This window comes from Bubalus kerabau, chromosome 11 (assembly GCF_029407905.1).
Source record: "Bubalus kerabau isolate K-KA32 ecotype Philippines breed swamp buffalo chromosome 11, PCC_UOA_SB_1v2, whole genome shotgun sequence".
NCBI classification, from domain to species: domain Eukaryota; kingdom Metazoa; phylum Chordata; class Mammalia; order Artiodactyla; family Bovidae; genus Bubalus; species Bubalus kerabau.
The window spans coordinates 5780235-5805090 of record NC_073634.1 but is presented as its reverse complement, the minus strand read 5'-3'; the positions used below and the strand labels follow the sequence as shown (position 1 = coordinate 5805090).

Below are 24856 nucleotides of genomic sequence, written 5' to 3'. Positions count from 1 at the left end.
GGGATATGGGGATCCCATGAACTGAATGATGCTGGGGCCAACACGGTTCCCGCAGACCCTGGTTCAGCGCTCGGGAGTGTGACCTGTGGAAGGCCAGAAACAGCACAGGCCTTTGGCCTTTTCCCAAATACTTCCTGGTTTGACTATAATAGAGAAAGTACAAGTAGTAATTGAGCTCTAACTAAACATTTTATATCAATTCTCTTGCCTACTGCAGCCAACAATTCTTAAGAAGTGGGCACGTGTCTTGTTCCTGTTTCACAGGAGGAAATCAAGACTCAGAGACAGTCAGCTACCAGAACCATTCAGCCGGTCTTGGCGGAGACGCCACTCAACTAGGGCAGTCTGAGTGGCCGCACTTCTAACTCCCAGAGGCTGCCTCCCCGTGGCTGGTGGACACCATTTCAGCCACAGAATAAAAAAGCAAAGCTTGTGAGGATAGGTGGGAAGTGTTTTTTTAGAGAAAGTTGCATGTGTGTGTGCTCAGTCGCTTCAGTCGTGTCCGACTCTTTGCAACCCTATGGACTGCAGCCCACCAGGCTCCTCGTCCTTGGGACTCTCCAGGCAAGAATACTGAGAGGTGACTAGTCATCCTGCTGAAGTCTGTGTGGCCCTGAGCAGCAGGGCTCACCTGGCCTGGCCAGGAACAGCCTTTCACTCCCAGCCTGTCACCTGCGGGTGTATGTATGTGTGCACGAGTCTTCTCAAAGACTGAAGGGCCTTTGGGGAAATGCTTCCAGGACCTGGGCCAAGGGACACAATAACACAGAACCCCAGGTCAAGCAGAACCAACGCTTGTCAGGCTGGCCCACACATGTGAACAGGTGGGGTGCTGGGAGGAGGGGCAGAGGTGGCCCCACTGCCTGCTGGGAGAGGTTAATGCAGCAGCAGGATGCAGGCTCAGGCGACAGGAGGCAGTGCAAATTTTCTAGCCATGCCTTGTTACCTGAGAGCCAGGAGAGCAGGGAGTTCCGCTTGCCAGGCGGACACCCAACCAGGGTGGAAGGTACTGGAGCAAAAGAGGAGAAGGTCAGTGATGGGTGGGGTGGACACAGAGCCACAGGAACAGCATGGAGAAGCAGACCTGCTGGGGCCAGGCTGCCTTGAGCAGAGAAGGGGCACTGGCTCTGATGGGGAGGGTGCTCAGAGCCCACAAATGAGCCCTGATCAGAGAAGGGCAGAGGCTGGCGGAGTGAGCCCAGAGTTCTCACAGTGAACACAGAGCCTCCAGAAGTCATCTGCCCTCCCTTCCGGCTACTGCAAGTGGAAAGCAGGGGCCTCCAGGTCAAGACAGGGCCCAGGCCCCCAACCCGGCTCTGAGGCATCGCTGCAGAGAAAGAGCGCTTAGAGGAACGTCCTGTGATGGTGTGCCCTGCTTTAGAAGGCTTCCCCAAGCTGGATGGTAAGAGGTCCTCCTGGGAGGGGCAGAGACGTCCTCCCCAGGCCTGGGGCACCTGGGCAGGGGCACCTGTTCCCAAACCCGGCTCTGGAGCCTTGTTTCCCATCCCCCTCCCTGCAGGTGCCTGCTCATGCCGGTAGATGAGCCGAACTGTGTCAGAACGCATGTGTGCCCGGCCGCCCACACGGAGGTCATCTTTGTCAAAGGAGAGCAGCAGCCATAGCGTGGAGGCGCCCCTCCCCCTACTACGCACTGCTCAGCACCAAAGCAGACTTCCCCTCTCCAGCCTGCAGAACCTGCAGCTGCTCTCAAGGCTTGGAGGCATCATACCACTAGCGAGATGCCAAGTTGGGTGACACGTGGGCCTTGTCTGCAGGAAGCCCACTCCAGCCACAGGGCTCCTCTGGTAACAGGAGCCTGAGCCACCTAACACTGGGGAAGCAAAGGGCACCGAGGTGGCAAGAGAGGCCTTCTCAGAGGCTGCCCAGTCCTTTCTCTGTCCCCAAGCTCCTTTACTCCATTAGAACTGACTCTTAACCAAGAGGCGGTGGCTCAGCCCCTTTACTGCATGGCCAAAAGGCCCTGGCCTGGCCCCCGACCACAGGCGCCTTGGATTCCTTACCCCATCCAACTCCCCTGGCCCAGTCTTCACTAGTGAGGCCACACAGCCTCCTTCCACCTGCCTCTCTCTCAACTGTTCTCCACCGTCATGGCCACGGTGGCCTGCCTGCCCAGGTCGCCCATTCTGCTGGTGTGGGTCCCCCTGCTCACAGGCCACTAACGGCCTCCTGCTTCGTATCATGAGCAAACACCATCGACTTCCTGGGCCTCCCTGACACACACCCACCAGCTCCCTTGTCTCCTCCAGGCTGTCTCCTCCATCTCAGAACGCACTCTCAACTCCCCTCCAGGCTCTGCTCAGAATCCCCTTCCCATCTCCTCCCTCCACCCTCAGACCCCTGTCCCCATGGGCAAATCATTTCTCCAGCCTACCTCCTCAAAGCCCAGGCCCTCACTGGCCTCCCCTCCCTGAAGGCACCTGGGCTATGAGCCTGCAGACGGCCCCAGGTTCCGGGGAAGCAGCCCGTCCATATCCTGAGCCCCTCCAGACGTGCTGGGGGGTGGTCCAACAACTCACCAGAAGGGGCTGAGGACAGGGCCATGGTCCCATAGTAGGAGAAGGCACCCGTCTCAAACTTCATGTTCTCCTTCCCGGCCTCTACCTCCACCTTCCCCTGAAAGAGCAAGGGTCATGGTCACAGACTGAGAGGAGAACACCACCAGGGAGAAAAGCCTGAGGCGCAAAGGAGGAGCGAGGCGTGAGTGGGCGCAGACCCCGTGGAGGCGCTGAGACCGGGAAACCACGAGGAGGCCAAGGCGGGCCTCAGGAGGAAGATGGGCAATGGGGGGTGGGCAGAGGGCAGGCGAGGGGGCAGCACGGGCACAGGGGCACAGACCCACCTGCAAGATGAGGATGAAGTAGTCCGCCGGCTTGTTGCGAGTGTACAGGTAATGACGGGTGTAGTGCTTGTTGTGCTCGTCGAACTTGAGCTCCTGGATGACGTCTGGGTACTTGAGCAGCCGCAGCAGGATCTTCTCTGATACCAGAGAGGGGCTGAACTGGGGGACCTCTGAGGGAGGAGAGAGGAGAGTTTCACAGGCCAGGCGGCACCTGGGGCTCGGTCACACCTGCACTGGACAGCTCCTCATCGCCTGGCCCTGCCTCCCTGGGGCGGGCAGGGGGCGCACCCTCGGCTCCGGCCTCAGTAGACATGAAGCTGTCTGCCTGCTGTAACCATGGCTCCTGCACTAATAGAACACGACCTCGGACGCATTCCTTCACCTGAGCCTGAGGTTCTTCATCTGTAAAATGGGGATCTAAAACGTCATGGGGCCACTGCTTGCTGAAATGGGGTAACAGACGTGAGACACTGAGCCGGGCGCCTGCCGTGCGGAGTGCCTGGTGCTACTGTCAGAGTCCACAGCGTCCATGTCCTGGCAGAGAAGTCACAGGGTCACAGCTTCAGCAAGTGAGGGCGGGAAGGAAGCCAAGAGTGAGGGGAGAGGACAGGGCAGGCCGGCATGCTCCCATTTAATCACCCAGGGAGCTATGAATCAGGGGTGAGAAGAGAGAAAAATGATTGACTGGGAGGTCAGGTCCCGTGGGACCTGGCAGATGCAGGCGGAGGGGAGGTGGAGAGATGAGAACAGAGCAGGATCCAGGGGCTTGGAGAGGATGAGCGGGCAGGGCTGCAGGTACACCTACCGGGAGGCGGCATGTGGAAGGGCCTTCTCCCTCCTCAATGGGGAACCTGGTGCCCACCTCCCATCCTCCCAGCACAAAACTTCCAAAACAAACCCGGACGCTTCCTGGAAGTTTGAAGCAGCAACTCATTAACAGGGAAATAAACTGCAGGGATTGTCAGGGGTGGGGGCGGATGGAGGGACAACACCCTGCCCCCTTCCAGAGGCAGGCAAGCTTGCCCGGGCCCTTCATCTGCCGCAGCCCTCTGGGGAGGAGAAGCCAGGACGTCTCCCTCCACGGCTATATTCTGCCCCTACCCGAAGGGCCCCCCCTCTTGCTCTTACCTGTGGACAGGAAGCGATGAGCAGCCAGAAGTAGCTGAGGTGAAATTTTCACCTTGAGTTCATTGTCAGCATCTTTGAAGGCTGAGAAGTCGCGCTTGTTCTTCTCAGAGACCCGTTTCCGGCTTCGGTTGTCAGCTGCAAGAGAGAATCTGAAACTGAGGCCAGTCCCGCAAGGACTCGGGAACAGACTAGAGCCCATCCGCCGGCTCCCAGCTGAGCGGGGCCTCTTTCCACCAGAAGCAGCAGCAGCAGCATCTGGACCGAGATATGAAGGCCGGGAGGAAGCATGGCCCTGCCTCACACTTGGCCTTCCCACCCCAGGACAGCAGGGGTCCGTCCAAGCGAGCCAGGTGGGGCCAGGAACTCACTGTACATATCAGACTCGTCCAGGATCTCGGACTTGATGATCTCCTCGATGACGTCCTCCAGGGTGACCAGGCCCAGCACCTCGTAGAAGGGGTCACCTTCGCCCTCGTTGTTCACCTTCTGCACGATGGCCAGGTGGGACTTCCCTGAGGAGAAAATATAATGAGTTGGAGGAGCAGAGAGACTATTCCTGAGACTCCTCGAGCAAAATATTAACACATTTGGGGTCACGAGTCCTGAAGCTGTTGCTGGAAACGGATATTGCTTTTACAGAAAGGGAAACCAAAAGTATCTTTTAATTTAGGACCATGTGTTTAAATAGAATGAAGACGGCAAGTCCCTGCTTGGTGTGGTGTATCAGGGGCTCCTGGGAAGGGGAGAGCCCCACCCTGACAACCTGCAGACACAGACAACATCTGTCAGAGCCCTGTGTGTGCCAGGTGGACACGGGGCTCCCCGGGGGGCCTCAAGGGCCACCCACATTCCTTCAGCCAGTGCCCCTTGGTAAAACTCCTCTTCGTGTACCCAGGAGCCATGATCCTGCCCCAGGAAAGGCTCTCAGTTCCCAAAGCCATTAACAAATTAGCCCAGGCTATAATTAGGCCAGGCGGGTACTATAATTAGAGGAGGGCCACCCTTGAACCCCAAACAAGAGAAAGTTAGGAGGCAGAGGGTGGGGAGGAAGGACCCTCCACAAAGCTGAGTGGAGTGGCCAGGCTTCCCAGGCCTTCTTCTGGGGTCCCACGCTTCTCACAGGTCCCGAACCCCAGCAAGAGACAATGACAGGGCCTGGCCCGCACTCTGGGTTGAAAGGGACTGTGTGCCCCCAACACAGGGACACGGGCCTGGAAGGGCCTAAGGGGAAAAGAGCCGGAGGGCGGTGAAGGTCAAGTCAGGCCTGCCGCTCAGCTTCCCCTTCATGACCCAATCGTAGCCGTGACTCTGCACCATGTCCCTGGAGGAGGTTCTCCAGGTCTCCAGGGTCCCTGGGAAGCCCAGCCCCAGGACGCATCTTCACAACTCCCAGGGGCCTTGGAGGGGGAACAGAGAAATGCCACTTCCTGTGACTGGCATTTTATAAAATAAAGCCCCAAATCACAGAGTACACCACATGTGATGGGGGAAGTATTGCCCCTTTTATGAAACTTTACCACAATGTGCCAGTCACTGTGGTACACTGATTTCCACTTGTGGTCAAACAAGGGCTTCCCAGGAGGCACTAGTAGTAAAGAACCCACCTGCCAATGCAACAGACAGAGAGATGCAGTTTCAATCCCTGGGTCAGGAAGATCCCCTGGAATCCCCTGGAATGGCAACCCACTCCAGTATTCCTGCCTAGGACATCCCATGGACAGAGGAGCCCGGCAGGCTACAGTTTATAGGGTCACAAAGGGTGGGACACAACTGAAGCGGCTTAGCACGCATGCACATGCTCAGATAATTCTCAGCACCTTGCCAGGCAGAACCATGGCTAGACTCGATCAAAATTTCCCGAGGATCTTGAGAGATGAGCCAGCAAGAGCTTGGCCAAGGTCCTCTGTAGGCAGCGGCCAGTCAGGGACCTGAGCCTAGGGTCCAGCCCCCAGCCTCTTGACCTGCCAGATGCCCTCTGGAGACAGAAGCAATGTCCCCAGGGGCCTGGGGCAGCCAGTTAAACTATGTCATGGGGCGGGGAGGGGAGCCAGGATTAAAGCAAGGCAGCTCTTAGCACTTTCGGACCGACACGCCCTAATTAAGCCTGGCAGTACCCAGTGTTGGGGAGACACGCAGGTCCTCACAGGCACTCTGTCTGTTGGGCAGGTCGGTCACCCATTTCAGCAGGCCAAACTGGCAGTATGTCTCAAAATTCAGGGTCCCTAACCTTGGATCTGGAAATTTCAGGGGTAGGAACTTTTTCTATGGATGTAATTTTCAAAATGCAGAAAAAGCAAAAGGGTTCATCAGAACATTCAACAATCTCAAACCTCAAGGGCAATGGATGGGGAGGGAGGTGGGATGGAGGGTCAGGATGGGGAACACATGTACACCAATGGCTGATTCATGCGAATGTATGGCAAAAACCACCACAATATTGTAAAGTCATTAGCCTCCAATTAAAATTTAAAAATTAATTAATTTTTTTTAAAAAGGTAACGGAGCAGGGGCTACTGCCGCTCTGGGGAGAATGTGGCAGAGCGGGATGGACCAAGCATGGAAGGAAGCCCTGGCGAGACTGCAAGGGGACAGGATGCATGGCGCCGTCTGCAGACACGGGGGATGGGGGTGCTAAGCTGCCCCGTCACTGTCGGGGACGCTAACGATGGTCACCTCTACGGGTATTTGGAGTTTGAGGGAGGGCCTCAGTACCCTTCTATATTGTTCTACTTGCTGGGCATGTTTCACTTCTACAGCGTTTTTTTTTTTTAATTGAGAAAAAAATAAAGGGGAGAAACAAATTAAAGGGAACAAAGGGAAAGTGGTGAGAGAGGGTAGACAAGGACCCTCCGTGCCTAACCCCTACCGCAGACTGAGCCCCGGGAGCAGGTGGGTGTCAGATATGGCTCAGTTAGGGGGTCCCTGCTCACAGCCTAGAAGTCGGAGCCCCTGGAGAGAAAGGACAGTTCCAGTAATCTGAGGAAAAGTCTTCCCCTCCGACTGATGATGACTGCAGCCATGAAATTAAAAGACTCTTGCTCCCTGGAAGAAAAGCTATGACAAACCTAGACAGCATATTAAAAACCAGAGACATCACTTTGCCAACAAAGGTCCATACAGTCAAAGCTATGCTTTTTCTGGTAGTCATGTACGGATGTGAGAATTGGACCATAAAGAAGACTGAGCACTGAAGAACTGATGCTTTTGAACTGCGGTGTTGGAGAAGACTCTTGACAGTCCCTTGGACAGCAAGGAGATCCAACCAGTCTATCCTAAAGGAAACCAGTCCTGAAGCTGATGCTGAAGCTCCAATCTTTTGGCCACCTGATGGGAAGAGCTGACTCATTGGAAAAGACTCTGATGCTGGGAGGGATTGGAGGCAGAGGAGAAGGGGATGACAGAGGATGAGATGGCTGGATGGCATCACTGATTCGATGGACATGAGTTTGAGTGAACTCCGGGAGTTGTTGATGGACAGGGAGGCCTGGCGTGCTGTGATTCATGGGGTTGCAAAGAGTCGGACACGACTGAGAGGCTGAACTGGACTGAGGAACCCTGTAGGTGAGCGGACCTGGGGCACCGCCCTCGGCCAGCCCTGCCCTGTAGGCTAAGAGCTTGGAGCCCCAGCGCCAACTGTGGCTGGCCAGGTGGGGCCCCGACACAGAGGTCACTCTCTGATGACCCGAGTATGGACCCTGGGCTGTGTTTTGCCTTTTTCCTAACTTATCTGTCTCCAGCGAGGCCATTCTTCGGTCTTAGCAGAACCTTCTCCCCTGGCCACAAAACCTTCCTTGCCCAGGTCACCAATGACCTCCAATGGTGGCGTCTCATTCCCAGGAGACCTGCCCAGGCTGCAGTTTCTGAGCACCTTTCTCCCTCCTCCTGGAAACCCTCCCTCCCCTCGGCTTCCAGGCACAGCTCTCCTGGTGCTCCTCTGCCCCCAGGGCTGCTTCTCCTTCCTGAGAAGAGTCCCGGGGCTCAGTCCTTGCCCCTGGCCCTTGCCTCACGACTTTAAATACAAACTATACATCAAGGCATCTCCAACAACTGTTTGCAGCCCTCTCCTGTGCCCTCTAGACTTCCATCCAGCTCCTGACTGACAGCTAGCTCCACATGGATGTCTAATATTGGGGTTTTCCTGTAAGATGTTATGGAAAAAAACCTGAATCAACTTTTTGGCCAACCCAATATCTTGACCTTGACTCGGTCAACCTCCTGCCCCAGACCTGTGGAAGCGGATGGGGCCCTGGGGGAATAAACTGCTTCCACTACTTCTCTACCCTTCTACATCCAGCCAGTTCAGCAGATCCCATCAGCTCTGCCTGCAACGGACACCCAGAATCCAACCGCTTCTGGGAGCCTCCACTGCAACTGCCACATGCTGCTAATGTTGTTTAGTCGCTGAGTTATGTCCGACTCTCTGTGACCCTATGGACTGCAGCCCACCAGGCTCCTCCGTCCATGAGATTCTCCAGGCAAGAATACTGGAGTGGGCTGCCATGCCCTCCTCCAGGGGATCTTTCCGACCCAGGGATGGAACCTGGTTTCCTGGGTTGCAGGCGGATTCTTTACCCTCTGAGCCACCAGGGAAGCCCAAGAATACTGGAGTGGGTTGCCATGCCCTCCTCCAGGGGATCTTTCCGACCCAGGGAGGAACCTGGGTCTCCTGCATGGCAGGCGGATTCTTCACTGAGCCACCAGGGAAGCCCAACAACACTGGAGCGGGTAGCCATGCCCTCCTCCAGGGGATTTTCCCAACCAGATAAGGAACCCAGGTCTCCCGCATGGCAGGCGAATTCTTTACTGTCTGGAGTATGCTGAGCCACGGGCATCTCCTCTCACCCAAAGAGCGAGATCCTAAGTCTTCATCCTGGACCTGAGTCTACTCTCCACACAGCAGCAAGGGGGAGCCCTGCTGCACCCCAAACCCTCCAGTGGCTCTCTCACTCCACAGAAACGCCACACTCCTCACAGAGGCCTGGGCCCCAAAGCCCTTCACGCTGCCCTCCTCTCCAGCGCAGGTTACTCTCAGCCCCCTGGCTCTTCCTCAAACACATGAGGCCGCTCCCTCCGCCTGACCTGCTCCTCCCCCAACACCTGCCGGCTCAGCCCTGCTTCAGGCCTGCGTTCAATGTTCAAACGTCACCTTTCGGTGAGGCCTACCCAGAGGGCCTCACTGAGTACTGCAACCCTTCCTCCAGCCCCACAACCCAGGTCTTTATCACCTACAATAAACAATAGAAAGTGCTTGTTCATTGTGATTATCGTTTTATAGCCCATCTTCTCCCACTAGATTGAGAGCTCCATCATAGCCCAAGGCTTTCGTCTGTGTTCCCAAAACTCAGAACAGCGAGCGGCATGTAACAGGTGTGCAATGAACACCCGTGGAATGAATGACACAGTTCACGTGGTTGTGCCTTAGGAACCAACGGTGCAGGGGGAGAAGGACAGAGACTGGGTAAAGAACCCTTCTGAGTTTTAGTCATCAAGAAGCTTTTGGGATCTCCCAGGGGTCCCAGTAGGCTAGGACTCTGTGCTTCCAATGGAGGGGGCCCAGATTCGATCCCTGATCCGGGAACCAGATCCCATATGCTATAAGTGAGACCCAGTGCAACCAAATGAAATAAACAGAAAATATATTAAAAAAAAAAAAAAAGAAGCTTCTATAATTCAGAAATTACTGTTAGCTGATTTACCATTTAGAATAAGAGGATCAACTCAGGACTCAGATTTGTGACTCTCATTGTATGATATTTATTAAATCTAATGTAGAATTTTATTTTAATGAGCCACCTCATTTGATTATGAGTGTCCATTCAACTGGATAACTGGGTTTTGGGGGATGGTAGGAATGAGAAATGAGACATGTAAACTGACATAATGTGTCTACTCCAAAAACTGATAATCCCACATTTTCCAAAGCAGTCCTAATTAAAAAAAAAAAAAAATGTAGCAAAAAGATTATATTTGGCTGAGCCATATGAAATTACTGATGTTTGAGTATTTCCAACCGAAAAAAAGAAAAAAGACAATTTCAATTCAAATGGTTTAACCAGTCTAGGAGGACTCAGTATAGCTTCTGTTTTCTTTTTTATACTTTCCTAAATAGAAATTCTAACATTTCCATAGTCAATAGTACAATCAGAAAGAAACGCATAAGACAGAAACTCTTACAAACGTTCTCACGTTGCTTCTTGGGGCTTAGGGCTTCCCATGCCTTCTACACTCAAGCACTGCGAGGACGGGGAAAGTCCTGTGGGGCCGGAGGCACCTTGAAGCTGCTGTCCCCAGGTCACCTCTGGGCCATATCTGGCTGCAAGCTTGCCCGCTCCGCCCTGGTCAGCCTTGGCCCAGGTCAGAAGCCTGCACGTGAGACCTCGAGAAACCCTGGTACGATTGGCAGGTACAGACTGCCAAGTGGCCCAAGCAAGCCTGGGCCTCTCACTGCCCTCTCCCACGGGGAAGAGGAGGCGAGCAGAGGGAGGACCCAGAACCTGCCTGAGTTCCTCAACAACCCTCCCCACCTCTCCACCCTTCACCCTGCCCAGGCTCAGCCCTGGGTGCCCTGTGAGCGCTCACTGCCCCCGCCATGCCCCAGGTCTTCCTTTCAGTACTTGCAGGGCTTGTCTCATCAGCCGCCTGGCATCCAGCCAGGTCAGGATGCGGCTCAGCAGGGCACGGTAACTCACTCCTCTCCAGGCATCCTCCCACCACCCCTCACCCAATGCCAGCACACAGCAGACACTCCAAAGTCTTTGCTAGAAACACACAGGGAGGTCTCCAGGGGCACCGGAAAGCCCATTCCTCAACCCGCCACAACTCCCTTTTAGCAAGCGCCTGTGTGCTCTTCTCCCCCATAAAAAACCTTTATAGTCTCTCAAAGACCATAAGAAAAACACGTTACTAGGTGCTGGATTTCAAAGTCCACAAGGGCTCCAAGAGGCCCTGCTCACCTGCTCTAGCCGCCTTTGCTCACGAAAAGATCCAGGGGCCCCAGATCAGACGCGGGCATCCCACAACCCAAAATGGTGTCCTCGGCATCTCTTTCTGGCCTCCCAGCAGGTCCCATCTCCTGCCAACCCAGGTTCCAGGGCTGGCCCTGAACTCTCAGCAACCCCTACCAGGAGAGGAGCTGGCCAGGCTGCCAGAAGACAGAGCCCTGGGCCACAGGTCGGCACTTGCAGACAGTGGGCACCCCGATTTCCTGGGAATCCCCCTCCTCTGCCTCCCTCCATCCGGCCAGGGCAGGATTAAGCTGACTATTAATAGTGCTGACCTCAGCCAGCAGGAGGAGCCTCGGCCCAGCCCAGCAGGAAGGCAGGGCTGGGCAGGAGAGGAACCAGAGAGGCAAAGCACAGCCCTCCCAACCCCCAGTGCCATCAGTTCCAAGGGGGTGGGAGAGTTACACACGAAAAGAATGTCGCAGAATATCTACAGCAGGGAAGGCCTGACTGGGGAGGGCTGGAAGGGAACTGTTTAATCCATGAGCAGTTTAAAAGAACAGAGGGACTCTCCTGGCAGCTCAGTGGATAAGAATCCACCTGCTAATGCAGGAGACACGGGTTCGATCCCTGGTCCCAGAAGATCCACGTGGCATAGTGCAACTAGGCCCCTGTGTCACAAGTACTGAAACCTGCATGCTTTAGGCCCCCCAAGCTGCAACTACCGAGTTCGAGGGCTGCAACTACTGAAGCTCTTGCGCCTAGAGCCTGTGCTCTGCAACATGAGAAGCCACAGCAAAGAAAAGCCCCAGCACTGCATTTAGAGTGTTCCCCCGCTTGCTGCAACTGGAGAAAGCCCACACACAGCAACAGAGACCCAGGGCAACCAAAAATAAAATTAAATAAATGTTTTTAAATATTAAAAAAAAAAACAGTGACAAAACTTTTTAGTTTTTTAATTAAAAAAACACCGGGGAGGTCCTTAATTCATTAGAATCATTTTAATACATTAAAATATGAGGCTTTGGTGACTAAAGGAGAGCGCTATTGGAAAGAACGATGAAACTTTTCCGTCATGATCTGACAGTGCATCAGGATGTAGACATGTAAGTCCTGGACTAGCCAGTTTTCTGTCACTCCTAAAAAGGACCTTAACACAAAGGGAGTGCCCAGGCCACGAGCAAGGTGTGCCCAGGAGGGTCCACCCAGTGTGGCTCGGGACACAGTGCGACAGCCACTACAAAGGCGAATGTAGATGCAGGTTTATTTTAAAAGACGGTGGCTCACCATCTGTGTAAAGCAGATAGCTCCAGAACAGGGCAGTAAGAGTGGCGGCGGTTTCTTTCACTTTGGCTTAATGCATTTTAGGGGCAAGATGGTAAAGAATCTGCCTGCAATGCAGGACACCCTAGTTTGATCCCTGGGTCTGGAGGATTCCCTGGAGAAAGGAATGGCAACCCACTCGAGTCAGTATTCTTGCCTGGTGAATTCCACGGACAGAGGCCACAGCTCATGGGGTCGAATTTTAAATGGACTTTAAAGTCAATCTGTATTACTTTTTAATGTTTCCATTTATAATCAGAAAAGAAAAGAAGCCTATCTCGTTTTGAAGGGGAAAATCAATCTAGTTCACTGCTGACTCATGGGAAGAAAACCCAACAAAAACATCTACAGTGGCAGGATGAGGCTGACTCTGACTTTTAATTCTTAATCATTTTCCACTTTTCTGAAAGTTTCTATGATAAAATCCACTACTTCTATTTTTATTATAACTAAAAATATAAGGCACACCTTTCTGCACCTGGCATGTTGCACTCGGCCACATCACTGCAGCACAGGGCTCCTCAGCTGCCCCGTGGACAAATCCTGGTAGGGGCCAGGATGGAGCTTCTGCTGCTGGACACATGATTGTTTCCAGGTTTCCTCCTACTGCAGACAGCCCCGCAAGGATAATCTCTCATTTGACACATGTGAGATAACATTTACAGATGTGGAGTCACTAAGTCAAAGGGCAAATTTGACAGAAACCTCCAAACTGCTTTCTCCAGGATGTGTCCGCATTTACACTATCACCTATAGAAATTACACCTGGTGGTTCCTGACTCATTCCTCCATGTCTAGATACACAGCAGGTACTCCATAAGTAAGCTACTCAGTAAATATCAGCAGTGAAAATACTGCCTTTTGGTGGGCTTGTAAAAGGAAAGACATGAAAATGGATGGCAAGAAAAAGGGTTCAACAGAGTAAAGCAGAAAAAAAAAAGTGATATGGGGACAGCCTCACGGAAAAGAGAAATGGAAATGGAGACACAGGTGCTCACTTGCACAGGAGAGCGCAGGTAAAAAGGGGTTCATAGGCTGAGCAGGAAACCAACCAGCCCAGCCACCCTGAGCAAGACAACAACGCAGGGGCTTCCCTGGTGGCCCAGTGGCTAAGAATCCACCTTCCATTGCAGCAGACTGGGGTTCGATCCCTGATCCGGGAACCAAGACCCCACAACCTGCAGGGCCACTAAGCCCGAGCACAACTAGAGAGTCTGTGAGCCACAAGAGAAGACCCCACGTGATGCAGAGAAGAGTTCACGTGCCACAACTAACACCCGATGCAGCCAAAGAAAGATTAAAAAAAGACAGCAACGCAGACATGCTTGTCAGGACAGGATCTCCCAAGGCGGCACCTGTCCCTGACAGCTTCCGTGGATTTTTAATCCAAGATATATAAGCAACTTTAGCTTTTGTTACTACACAGAAAATCCAAGATATATAAGCAACTTTAGCTTTTGTTACTACACAGACTGACCATGGGTGGACCCAGACTAGGTCTGCAAGCCAGCAGGTCACCAGCCATCACGGTTGACCAAGGGGCTCCGGGGATCCTGCACACACAAACACACTCACTCACTCATATTTTAGCAAATCGAGAGCAAGTGCAGACAGGGATTTACACATGATGTAAAAAACATAACCGGAGCAAAGCTCACAAGATAGACAGCTGCTTAACAAGGAAATCCCGGGGTAAAGACAGAGGCCCCTTCAAAGGCCCCCTTGCCACCAGCCGCCCCAACCCGCACTGGGGGGAAATCAGTAAGGATGGAGTCAGGGCTGAGTGACTGGCCAAAATAATTCAAAACAAAGAAAACTATGTGAAACATAGACATACAGCCACTGTCAGTATTGAAGGACCCCAGCACAAGGGTATTTTGTGCCTTGAGAAAATATATAAAGTATGTGGTAGAGATGATAGGAAGTGATAACTATTAGCAAAACATTTTAAAAGAACGGTTATTCTGTTTTTACTTCTTTAAACATTTTTTCCTTTGTTTTATAATATTTGTATTAGTAAAACATACATGTATACAGTGTTTGAAAGGAGATAGAAATTTTAAAAATTTAGAAGAAGGACTTCTCTGGCAGTCCAGTGGTTAAGACTCTGAGCTTCTTACTCAAGTGGCAAGGGTTCGATCCCTGGTCAGGGAACTAAGATCCCACATGCCGTGTGGCGTGGCCAAAACAATTTAAAAAAAAAAAAACACATTTTTTTTTTTCCTAATAAGGTCCATAATCCAAAAAGTTTCAAGAGCTGTTTAGAGCCTCCCTGTAAAGGCAGCCACACTTTCATTGTCCCTTCATTTAGTGGACACTTGGGTGTCCTTCCCAGGGTCCATTCCCCCCTACCCCAGCACCAAGCAGTCAGGGCAAGTGAGTTTGGGGGAGGGGGGCAGGGAACTGTCCCTTCTCCTCTTTCCCAGCCCTGAGGAGCACCTATGATGGACCCCACTCTTCACAGGCAGGAACCCCTGCTCAGAGAGGTCCCTGCCCAGGATTGCACTGTGAGGGAGTGAGCAAGGTGGGATTCAGAAATGGGACTTCCCCAAAGAGCCTTCTTTAACCCAAGTGCCCCAGGGGTGAAGCTGTTGACAAGCAGATGCTGGGGGACCCTAAGCCTGGTCTCTCACGTTGGGGACAGGTCTTCATGCCTTTGATTTTTCAGTTAACCAGTAGTCTCTAATTTCCAACCTTTTATGATGGAAAATAAAAGCATATACAAAAGTAGAGGAAATAATATAATTACACCCTTCACGTACCTGAAACAATTAACGACTCCTCTGGCCAATCTTGTTTCCTCTCTCCTCCCACCCACTCCACTGGTTTATTATGAAGGAAATCCCAGATCTTATCTGTAAACATCTGCTACTTTTACCCAAGCACTTCAGCGGCGGTGGTTTAGTCGCTCAGCCATGTTCAACTCATGTGACCCCATGGGCTGTAGCCCACCAGGCTTCTCTGTCCATGGGATTCTCCAGGCAAGAATACTGGAGTGGGTGCCATTTCCTTCTCCAGGGGATCTTCCTGACCCAGCAATCAAACCCAGGTCTCCTGTATTGCAGACGGATTCTTTACCAACTAAGCCACCAGGGAAGGAAGCCCAAGGCACTTCACTAAGCATCTCAAAAAGTTAAGGACCCTTAAAAAAAAGCAAAACCACAACAGTATCATCACACCCTAACGTGTAATTCCTTAAGATCCTCAATAGTCAGTGCTCTAACTTTCCCAATTTTCTAGTAATTTTTTCTCACATTTAACTAATTTTTACATGATTTTTTTGATAGCAGTAACAACAATAGAAAAAGGAAATTAATGTAACTTTTAATCTTACTTTTCATCAGAGGTAAGTATTGGTAACTGCATGTTTTCTTTGGCCTTTTAAAATATACATAAATAAAATGGAACCATACATCAGGGGCCAGAAAGTTCATTCATGTTTTTCCATGTATTCAAACACTTGAACTTTCTGGCCAACCCAATATATTTTCTCCACGCACCGGATCATTGGGTAAACAGTTTTGTACCCTGCTTTTTAAATATTTCACATTCTCTGTATTTGCCCATGTCATAGAAATATCTGTAGAGACTGAATGGCCTCATAATATTTCATTGTACACACATATACATAATCCCAAGCCCCACTGGGTTCCTAAAGTGTGCCCTTCCCCGTTTCTTGCATTATGAAAATCCCTGTAATAAACATATTTGGGTCTATCTTCATGTCCTTAAGATAGCTATCTGGAAGGAGAATACCTGGATCAAAGGACAGGGGTTATTTCTTGTTTGTCTGAAGTTTCTTCAGTCAGCTGAGGCGTTGAGTTCAGACCTCGAGCTGGTGTCTTGGTCCTCAGGGATATAAAAACCTCTCCTGGAGGACATAGGCAGGGACGGTGCAGAAGGCGGGGAGGAACACAGAACTGGAGGAGCATTACACAGCAGAGGAAATAGGAGAGAAGATGCCGGCCCAGCTGATCCGCTCTGTGACGGGAGGAAGGAGCCGCTAGCCTCCTAACTTCAGACACTTCCAGCAAACTGATTCTCTCTCCGCCCAGTCCTCTGGTCTCAGCAGCCCCTCTGGCCTTTCCCCCTAGAACCCCAGCTCCTGGCTGCCTGGCCTCCAACCCCAGAGCCCCCCACCCCAGGAGGCGCCCCTTCCCCATCACTCCTCGCACAATGGCTCAGACTCACAGCGCACTTACTGCCTTGAGAGGCATCCACTCTTCGGACCTGTTTGTGCAACCAACTAATAACTACGGGCAAATCAATCTAAAAACTGGACCACAGTCCAGGAACAGAGATGCAGACGCAGAGAACGGTCTTGCGGACACCGTGAAGGGAGGAGAGAGTGAGATGAGAAAGAAGCACTGAAATATACACATTACCATGTGTAAGAGAGCTAGTGGGAAGCTGATGACGGCACCGGGCGCTCAGCTCAGCGCTCTGTGATGACCCAGAGGGGTGGTCTTTGGGGTGGCTGGGACAGAGGCCAAACAGGGAGAGGGTATACGTATGCGTATGGACGACTCACCTTGTTGCGAGGCAGAAACCAACACAACACTGTAAAGCAATTATCCTCCTATTAAAAATAAATTTTAAAAAATTAAATGGGACATTCATGGCCCACGTGTCTCATGTTAGCCATGAAGACATAACAGGAAATTCTCTTAAATGCTGACATCAAGATACCTATGTCTAGGGCTGGCTTTCTCCTGAACTAACCTAGTAATCCTACCCCTTTCACACACAAAAAAAGAGGCGGGGGTGGGGGCGTTTCTTTGATGAATCTCAGTTGGTTCCTGATAGTCACACATGTTCCCAAATAATTTGTAAACTATTAAAATAACTCAAGACCTTGATATCATAAACCCGAAGAAGGAGAAAAAAACTAAAAAATGGGAAAAAAAAAAAAAAAAAACCTGCAGCAACATTTGCTGTGATGTAAGAGGCTTGTTGTCAGAAGGAGAAGCAGGTGAGGGGGAAGGAGAGGGTGAGAATATTACTTACTATGTTCAAATCTGCTTGCCTAAATTGGGATATTTTGAAAGAAGGGAAAAGATGTAATAATTAAGCAATTATTTTTCCTATCACAACAAACAAAAACCTAACAGGGACACCCTGTAATAATATCTTTCTCAATTGTTTTTTGTTTATTTTTTTAATGGCAGAAGAAATAATTACAGACCTATCTTTCTCATGAATGTAGATGCCAAAATTCTAAAAAAGGTACTGGCAAATCCAGTGATGTGTAAAAAGAATACATCGTGACTGTTAGGTTTATTCCAGTTATGCAACAAATGTTTAAGGATTAACACTCAAAAATCAATCATATAATTCAGGAAAAAAAGAGATTTATCATTCAATCATCTCAATAGATATTTAAACAAGGATGCCCACTGTCACCAGGTCAACATGATCCCAAAGGTCCTAACCAGTGAACTAAGGCAAGAACAAGATATAAAATGCTTAAAGTTTATCAGCAGTGTTGCCATATTCATAGGCAACATAATCATATGTGTAGAAAAGCCAAAAGAATCTAAAATAAACTATCAGAATAGTCAACTTGGTAAGGTCAATAAATTCAGAGTCACTATGCAAAAATTAACTACATTTCATTATATTTGTATAATGTAATAAAGAATACATCTGAGATTTCCCTGGTGGTCCAGGGGTTAAGAACTTCCACTTCCACCAAAGTGGGCACAGGTTCAATCCCTGATCAGGGAACTAAGATCCCACATACCACACAGTGCAGCCAAAAATATATATATATATATATATTTTTTTTTTAATTTTTAATAAAAAGAATACACCTGGTCTCTGAACCTGCTTCCCGTCAAAGAGCTTGGAAAACGTTTGGACTTGCTGAGAGGCAGCAGTGTCTCTGTGGTGTTAATAAGGTGACTCTAGGCGGGACCCTGGAGGGAGACTGGGGATGGTCACCAGTTAAATACAAGAAGCTACACAAGGCCCCGCCTCCAGGGAAGCCCAATGACTGCACCAGTCATGCTGAGGAAGTTCTGATGATGAAAACTCTAGATCTCAAAACTCAGGGGAGCACTCCGGCTGGTAAAACCACTGATGGACCAGGAGCGTGATGCACCCGGGCTCAGGGGGAGAAGGCCTGGAGCACTCCGTCCCTCAGACAGACCCCATCCTAGGCACAGCCCGTAAAACAAAGCTGCAATCCTGAGTGGAGCACTTTTCTGAGTTCTGTGAGCCATTCTAGCAAATTCTCAGACCCCTGAATTTAGAGCCAGTTGGCCAGACGTACACAGGTGTAGGGAACCCCACTTGAGGCCGGCATCTGAGGTGAGGGCAGTCTGTGGAGGTCTGAGCCCTCACACGCGAGGGGACTGAGTCTACTAACTCCAGGTGGCTAGCACCTGAACTGAACTGCAGAACACCGTGGTTGGAACAATCTGCAACAAGCATCTGGAAAAAGAATTTTTTTAAATCACCAAACATCTACCAATAAATCTAAGAAAAGCATGAGACTTCTACACAGAAAATGACTATTATCGTTGAAAGAAATTAAGAGAGTACAAATTAGGAACTTCCCTGGTATTACAATGGCTAAGACTCTGAGCTCCCCACGCAAGGTGCCTGGGTTCGATCTCTGGTCAGGGAACTTGATCCCACATGCTACAACTAAGATCTGGTGCAGCCAAATAAATAAATTTTTAAGTATAGATTTGAAAACACACAGAGAGAGAGCATGTACTAACACAGGCGTAACCATGTTTGGAGACTGGAAGATTCTTTACTATAAAGACGTTGTCTTCAAGTTATGTTTAAAAAAAAAAAAAAAAAAGATAGTGCTAAGTCTGACCCTTGCAATCCCACAGACTTCAGTCTGCCAGGGTCCTCTGTCCATGGGATTCTCCAGGCAAGAATACTGGAGTGGGTTGCCATTTCCACCTCCAGGAGAATTTCCCAACCCAGGGATTGAACCCAGGTCTCCCGTATCTTGGGCACTGACTGAGCTACGCAGGAAATCAACGCAATTCCATACAATTCCCAGGCAAGAGGTTAAATCTTGAAGAACAACAAAGAACAAAGTGTTAACATTAACCAAAGTTCACTATAAAACTACAGTTCACTATAAAACTCCTGCAATTGTGGCAATGCAGAACTGGAAAAAGAAACAAATACACAGACCAATGGAAGAGCATCCAGAGACAGACCCCCACATACAGCATGTTCAGCGGAGAAACGAGTCTTTTCAATGAGTTCTACTGGAGTAGTTGGACATCCATAGGAATTAAAAAAAAAAAAATCTTAACCTGTAACACATAAAAAGCAAATTCCAGAAGGATTATAGATCTCTAAGGTAAACAATACAGCTTCCAGAATATAACACAGGATTCCTCCCGGTTTTCATTCGGGCAAAGAATCTTAATGCATTCATGTGTGCATGCTCAATCGTGTCTGACTCTCTGTGACCTCATGGATTGTAGCCTGCCAGGCTCCTCTGTCCATGGGATTTCCCAGGCAAGAATAATGGAGTGGGTTGCCATTTCCACCTCCAGGGGATCTTCCCGACCCAGGAATTGAACCTCTGAGTCTCCTGCTTTGGCTGGTGGATTCTTCACCGCTGCACAACCTGGGAAGCCCCAAAGAATCTTAAACAGGGAATCAAAAGCATTAATCACCAAAATGGATGATAAGCAGCTGAGAATGTGATCAACATTAGTCACTAGGGAACTCTATATTAAAATCACAAAGAAAAGAAAATTACACTGATATACTACCACCCACCTACCTGACTGGTTAAATAAGTTTTGTTTTTTTTTAATGTAGAACAGACAGTACATTTTTTAGCCTGGGGTTATTGGGATATCCCAATCTTCTGGTCTCATTTTCAGAATCTACACTCTCACTAAGTGACACAGAACAGCAGTTGAGGGCTTGGCCCCGGGGAGGGGAGCAGTCTGGGGCAGCCACTTAGCTGTCACGTGGCTGAGAAAGATTTTTGTCCTCTCTGAGCCTCGGCTCCCCGTCTACAGCGCTTGGAGGGTTAACCCAGGATTCAACAAAGGCTAACCACTCATGAAGGCACTTCCTTCTTCATGACCCCTGCTCCACCCTCTTCCAGGCCATGGGTCCCCCTCTTGTTCCTGCTTTTCTATCAGGTGCCGTCCCTAACCAGGGCACCAAGGAGGACAGGCGACTGGCAGGCCCTGAGATGAGAGAACCCACGTGGGGTGCAGCCACGTTGCTTCCCTGGCCATCTCCCCAGGGCAGTGACCCCCACTCTGTGCTCCTGCCGTGACGGTGCTGGCAATCGGGATGGTGGCAGGAATTTTCAGGGAAAAAATTATAAGTAAATGAGGAGCATTTCCTCAGTTTTAAGTTACTGTTCTGGACTTCTCTTTTCCTTAAGCTCTGGTTTCTGTTACCCTTAACATACCCACTAGGGTCCAGATAAGATGCCATCTGAATTAAAAAGAGCCTGTAATTATATAGCAGGCTCTTTTTGACCTCAATGTCTTCATAATTCCAAGAAAGGCACCACGCCCAGACGGTGGGGCAGCTGCCAGCAAAGCTGGTACGTGTGAACCACCATGGCCCAAATGGGGGCATTTTTCGGATGGTAATAACAGTAATGTTTAAGATAGCTGACCCTGCATGACGACACGGTGCCAGGCCCTGAACTAAGCCCCGTGTGTGCCTCACCTCATTCCATCCTCCCCACAGCCTCTGGCTAGATGCTGTCATTAATGTGGGTGACCAAGTCACCAGACACCACAGAGCCCAAAAGCCAGTCACTGTTTTGAGCCTTTAACAAAATAAACTCCACTACATAAGCTTTTGCTCCTCTTTAAACTCACTCTTGGGCAAGTCTGATGAGAGACGGATGTACACTAAAAGCAGGACTCCAGGTGACTTTGAGTGTATGTGCACAGGCCTGCGTGTGTGTGTGTGTGTGAGAGAGAGGGAAGCACCTGCCTGGAGGGGATAAATGCGTATGCCTGTCTGCCCGTGTAAAAGCATGTCCCTGTGTATGTGTAAGTGAGCCTGCCTGTGTGGGGTGTGTGAGGCTGGGTAGGGGGATGTGCACATGTATGTGGATGTGTGTGGGGGAGGGGTGTGTGATGTGTCTGGGTGTACAGTGGGTGGGCGAGAGTTGTGTGTGTGAGTGTGCGGGTGTGGATATGGAGTTGTGTGTGTGAGTGTGCAGGTGTGGGTAGGAGTTGTGTGTGCAAGTGTGCAGGTGTGGGCAGGGGTTGTGTGTAGTGTGTGGGTGTGGGTATGGGTTTGTGTGTGAGTGTGCGGGTGTGGGTAGGGGTTGTGTGTGAGTGTGCAGGTGTGGGTAGGGGTTGTGTGTAGTGTGTGGGTGTGGGTAGGGGTTGTGTGTGAGTGTGCGGGTGTGGGTAGGGGTTGTGTGTAGTGTGTGGGTGTGGGTATGGGGTTGTGTGTGTGAGTGTGCAGGTGTGGGTAGGGGTTGTGTGTAGTGTGTGGGTGTGGGTATGGGGTTGTGTGTGTGAGTGTGCGGGTGTGGGTATGGAGTTGTGTGAGTGTACGGGTGTGGTTATGGGGCTGTGTGAGTGTGTGGGTGTGGCTGTGGGGTTATGTGAGTGTGTGGCTGTTGAGTGTGTGGGTACGGACGTGTGGGGGACTGTATGTGTGAAGGGGTGGGTATGGATGTGTCTGAGTGTGCAGTGGGTGGGCGGGAGTTGTGTGTATGAGTGTGCGGGTGTGGGTATGGGGTTGTGCGTGTCAGTATGGGGGTGTGGGTATGGGGTTGTGTGTGTGAGTGTGTGGGTATGGAGTTGTACATGTGAATGTGTGGGTGTGGGTATGGGGTTGTGTGTGTGAGTGTGCGGGTGTGGGTATGGAGTTGTACGTGTGAATGTGTGGGTGTGGGTATGGGGCTGTGTGTGTGAGCGTGCAGGTGTGGCTGTGGCTGTGGGGGGTTGTTGAGTGTGTGGGTATGGACGTGTGGGGGACTGTGTATGTGTGTGGGGGTATGGATGTGTCTGGGTGTGTGAGTGAGCCTGCCTGGGGCGGTGACAATGTGGAGGAGGGGGAGACCTTCCAACCAAGGCTCCTGGCTGCCTGCTGGCCAGAGACCAGGCGTTCCAGAGAGCCCGGGGAAACCAGTCTTTCGAGCACCCTGCCCAGTTCACCCTGCCCAGTTCACGGTAAATGGGCCCTGCAGCAGGGGAGCGCCTCTGGCTGTAAGCTCCGGGGACCGCTCCAGCAATCGCAGCTTTAACCCCCAACACAACAGGCTGGAGGCTGCACACCCCAGCCCTCTGGGCTCCCCTGTCAGCCACAGGGCACAGCCCAGCCCTCAGCCTTTGGAAATCCTCCTAGACGCTCCTCCTAAGAAACCCAGGGATAGAAAGGGATTTCATTTCTTATCAAAGGGGAAATCAGAAGAAGGGATCTAAGCCCTGGTCCAAAGAGCAGAGCAGCAAACTGTGTACACAAACAGTGATTTCAATATGAAAACACATAAGGACAGCTAATGGGAGAGAGCAGAGTTAGTCACTCAGCTGTGTCCGTCTCTGCAATCCCATGGACTGTAACCCGCCAGGCTCCTCTGTCCGTGGAATTCTCCAGGCAAGAATAATGGAGAGGGTTGCCATTCCCTTCTCCAGGGGATCTTCCCTCCCCAGGGATCGAACCCAGGTCTCCTGCACTGCAGACAGACTCTTTACCACTGAGCCACATGGGAAGCTCAATGGAGAGAACATGACAATAAAAACGAAAATGATTTTGACCCTGTTGTTTTGTCATAAGACTTTTTAAACTTAGAAGAAAAAAACATTTAAGGGACTTCCCTGGTGGTCCAGTGGCTAAGACTTCACCTTCCAATGCAGGGGGTGCAGGTTCAATCCCTGGTGGGGGAGCTAAGATCCCGCGTGCATCGAGGCCAAAAAACAAAAATATAAAACAGAAGCAATATTATTACAAATAAAGACTTTAAGAATGGCCCACATCCAAAAAAAAAAGTCAACAATAATTTAAAAAAAATTTTTAGTTTCTTAAAAATTTATCACAATAGATCAAAATAGCAAAAGTGGTTCTTTCTATCTACAAGATCACAGGCTTATAGATATTTTGTTTTGATTTCTGTGTGTTTTCAAAGATTCTGATAATAACATACAGATCTTTTCAATTAACATCAATGAAAAGAAAATCACATAATCAATGGAACAGGAATAGACTACGTAGTCTAGAATCCAGTCCATGAAATGAGCCAGGAGTCTGTGCTGTAGCCAGGAAGCTTTGTACAACCGGATGTCCGTCCTGGATGCTCAGGTGTGATGAGAGGACAAGACAAGCCGTCCCTCCCCACTGGGAGGGGCTGTAGTAACCAGGGGCTCTGCCAGAATCAGTCACCAAGTCAGCAACAGAAGGGCCCGGTCCATCCTTCCATTCCGGGCACACTCCCCTGTTAGGGAGTGTTTGATAAACAGGCTTGCAGTCCCTGCCATCGAGGAGACAAGGAAAACGTCACAAGGCACCATTTCTTTCCCTCAAGGACGTCTCAGCGGTTCAGGTACCCGGCTCGTCAGCATGACAGCACCACCGTGGGGACGGGCACTCAATGCTGGAGTCTCCCTGCCCCTCTGGGAAGGCCTGAGAGGCAGTCACAACACACAGAAGCAGCTTTCTCCAAGGAGGGCACCCAGAGCTGAGAAGCTCATCTCTCACCCCGTGACCTCATCCAAGTGCTTGTAGCACGTGAAAAGAGCCGTGTCTACTCTGCTTTGAAAAGCCAACTGAAACGTCAGACTTCTACTGACAAGCCTCACTTCCTGGGAGTCTCCTGCCTCTTGCCCACTTCTGTGGACACAGGTCTGCGGCTTGGGGTTTGATGTCTGTGCACTGTCCGATACCTCCTGTCCTGACCAGAGCGGTCAAGGAAAACTCTGGAGCTGGTCTTTTGAATTAGGAATACAAGACTTTTGACAAGTAAAGCTCTAAGCAGCTCTTACTAGGGCCTGGCTGTAAGACAGCACCTTCCAGACACACACAAGAGCTGTAGGAAAAGGTCCGTAAACAGAAGATGGCTCAAAGTGCTCTCAGCCCCAGCACCTCTGTGGAAGCTGTCCATGGGCTGCACGATGCCAGCGAGGGGACGAGGTGCCTACAAGCCTCACAGTGAAGAGAAGCAAGCGGCAGTCTGGCCAGCGTCTTTTCAGCTGCCCGATGGCATCTCCCTCACTCGCTCAGATACACCGGCCCCCAGAGAGGCCTCTGGAGATCAAATCACCAGCTCAGATCGAGACTGTTTCTAGGTGGCGCCGTCCAGGTGCAGGACTGCCTCTGATCTCCACTGCAGGCTGCCCTCTCCCAGCTCCTCCTGACGACTGTCCCATCCCACACCTGGGCTCGCTTCAGCCAGGTTCCTCCATGCCTCACACGTGCTGCTCGCTCTCAGCTGACTCCCAAACCTTTCAGCCCCACTCGGGCCTCACTCCCAAGCCCGCGTGGCACCTGACCTGCACACCTACCTGGGTAGACTTTGCGCTCGTGCTGCTCAGGGTGGTCTAGGACCAACAAGCACATGCTAGGACTGAGAGCCACACCCCAGCCCCACTGAGTTCTGTTCGTGCCCCATCTGCACGTGAACAGGAAGCCCAGG

The 24856-nt window shown here is 50.9% G+C and overlaps 1 protein-coding gene across 3 annotated transcripts in view; it reads right to left on the bottom strand.

Annotated features, from left to right (window-relative positions):
• CNNM4 (cyclin and CBS domain divalent metal cation transport mediator 4) overlaps positions 1-24856 on the bottom strand; it is a 37204-nt gene that overhangs the window by 5664 nt on the left and 6684 nt on the right. For 2 of the 3 annotated variants that reach the window (XR_008700124.1, XM_055539363.1), the window contains exons 2-6: positions 4357-4500; positions 3989-4123; positions 2861-3030; positions 2538-2634; positions 947-1009 (exon numbers count right to left, since the gene is read on the bottom strand). Coding sequence is in view for 2 of the 3 variants with exons in the window: in XM_055539363.1 (XP_055395338.1) it covers positions 947-1009; positions 2538-2634; positions 2861-3030; positions 3989-4123; positions 4357-4500 (609 nt within the window). In the remaining variant the exon portion in view is untranslated. The remainder of the gene's footprint in view (positions 1-946; positions 1010-2537; positions 2635-2860; positions 3031-3988; positions 4124-4356; positions 4501-24856) is intronic. The other variant, XM_055539364.1, reaches the window with a different exon arrangement.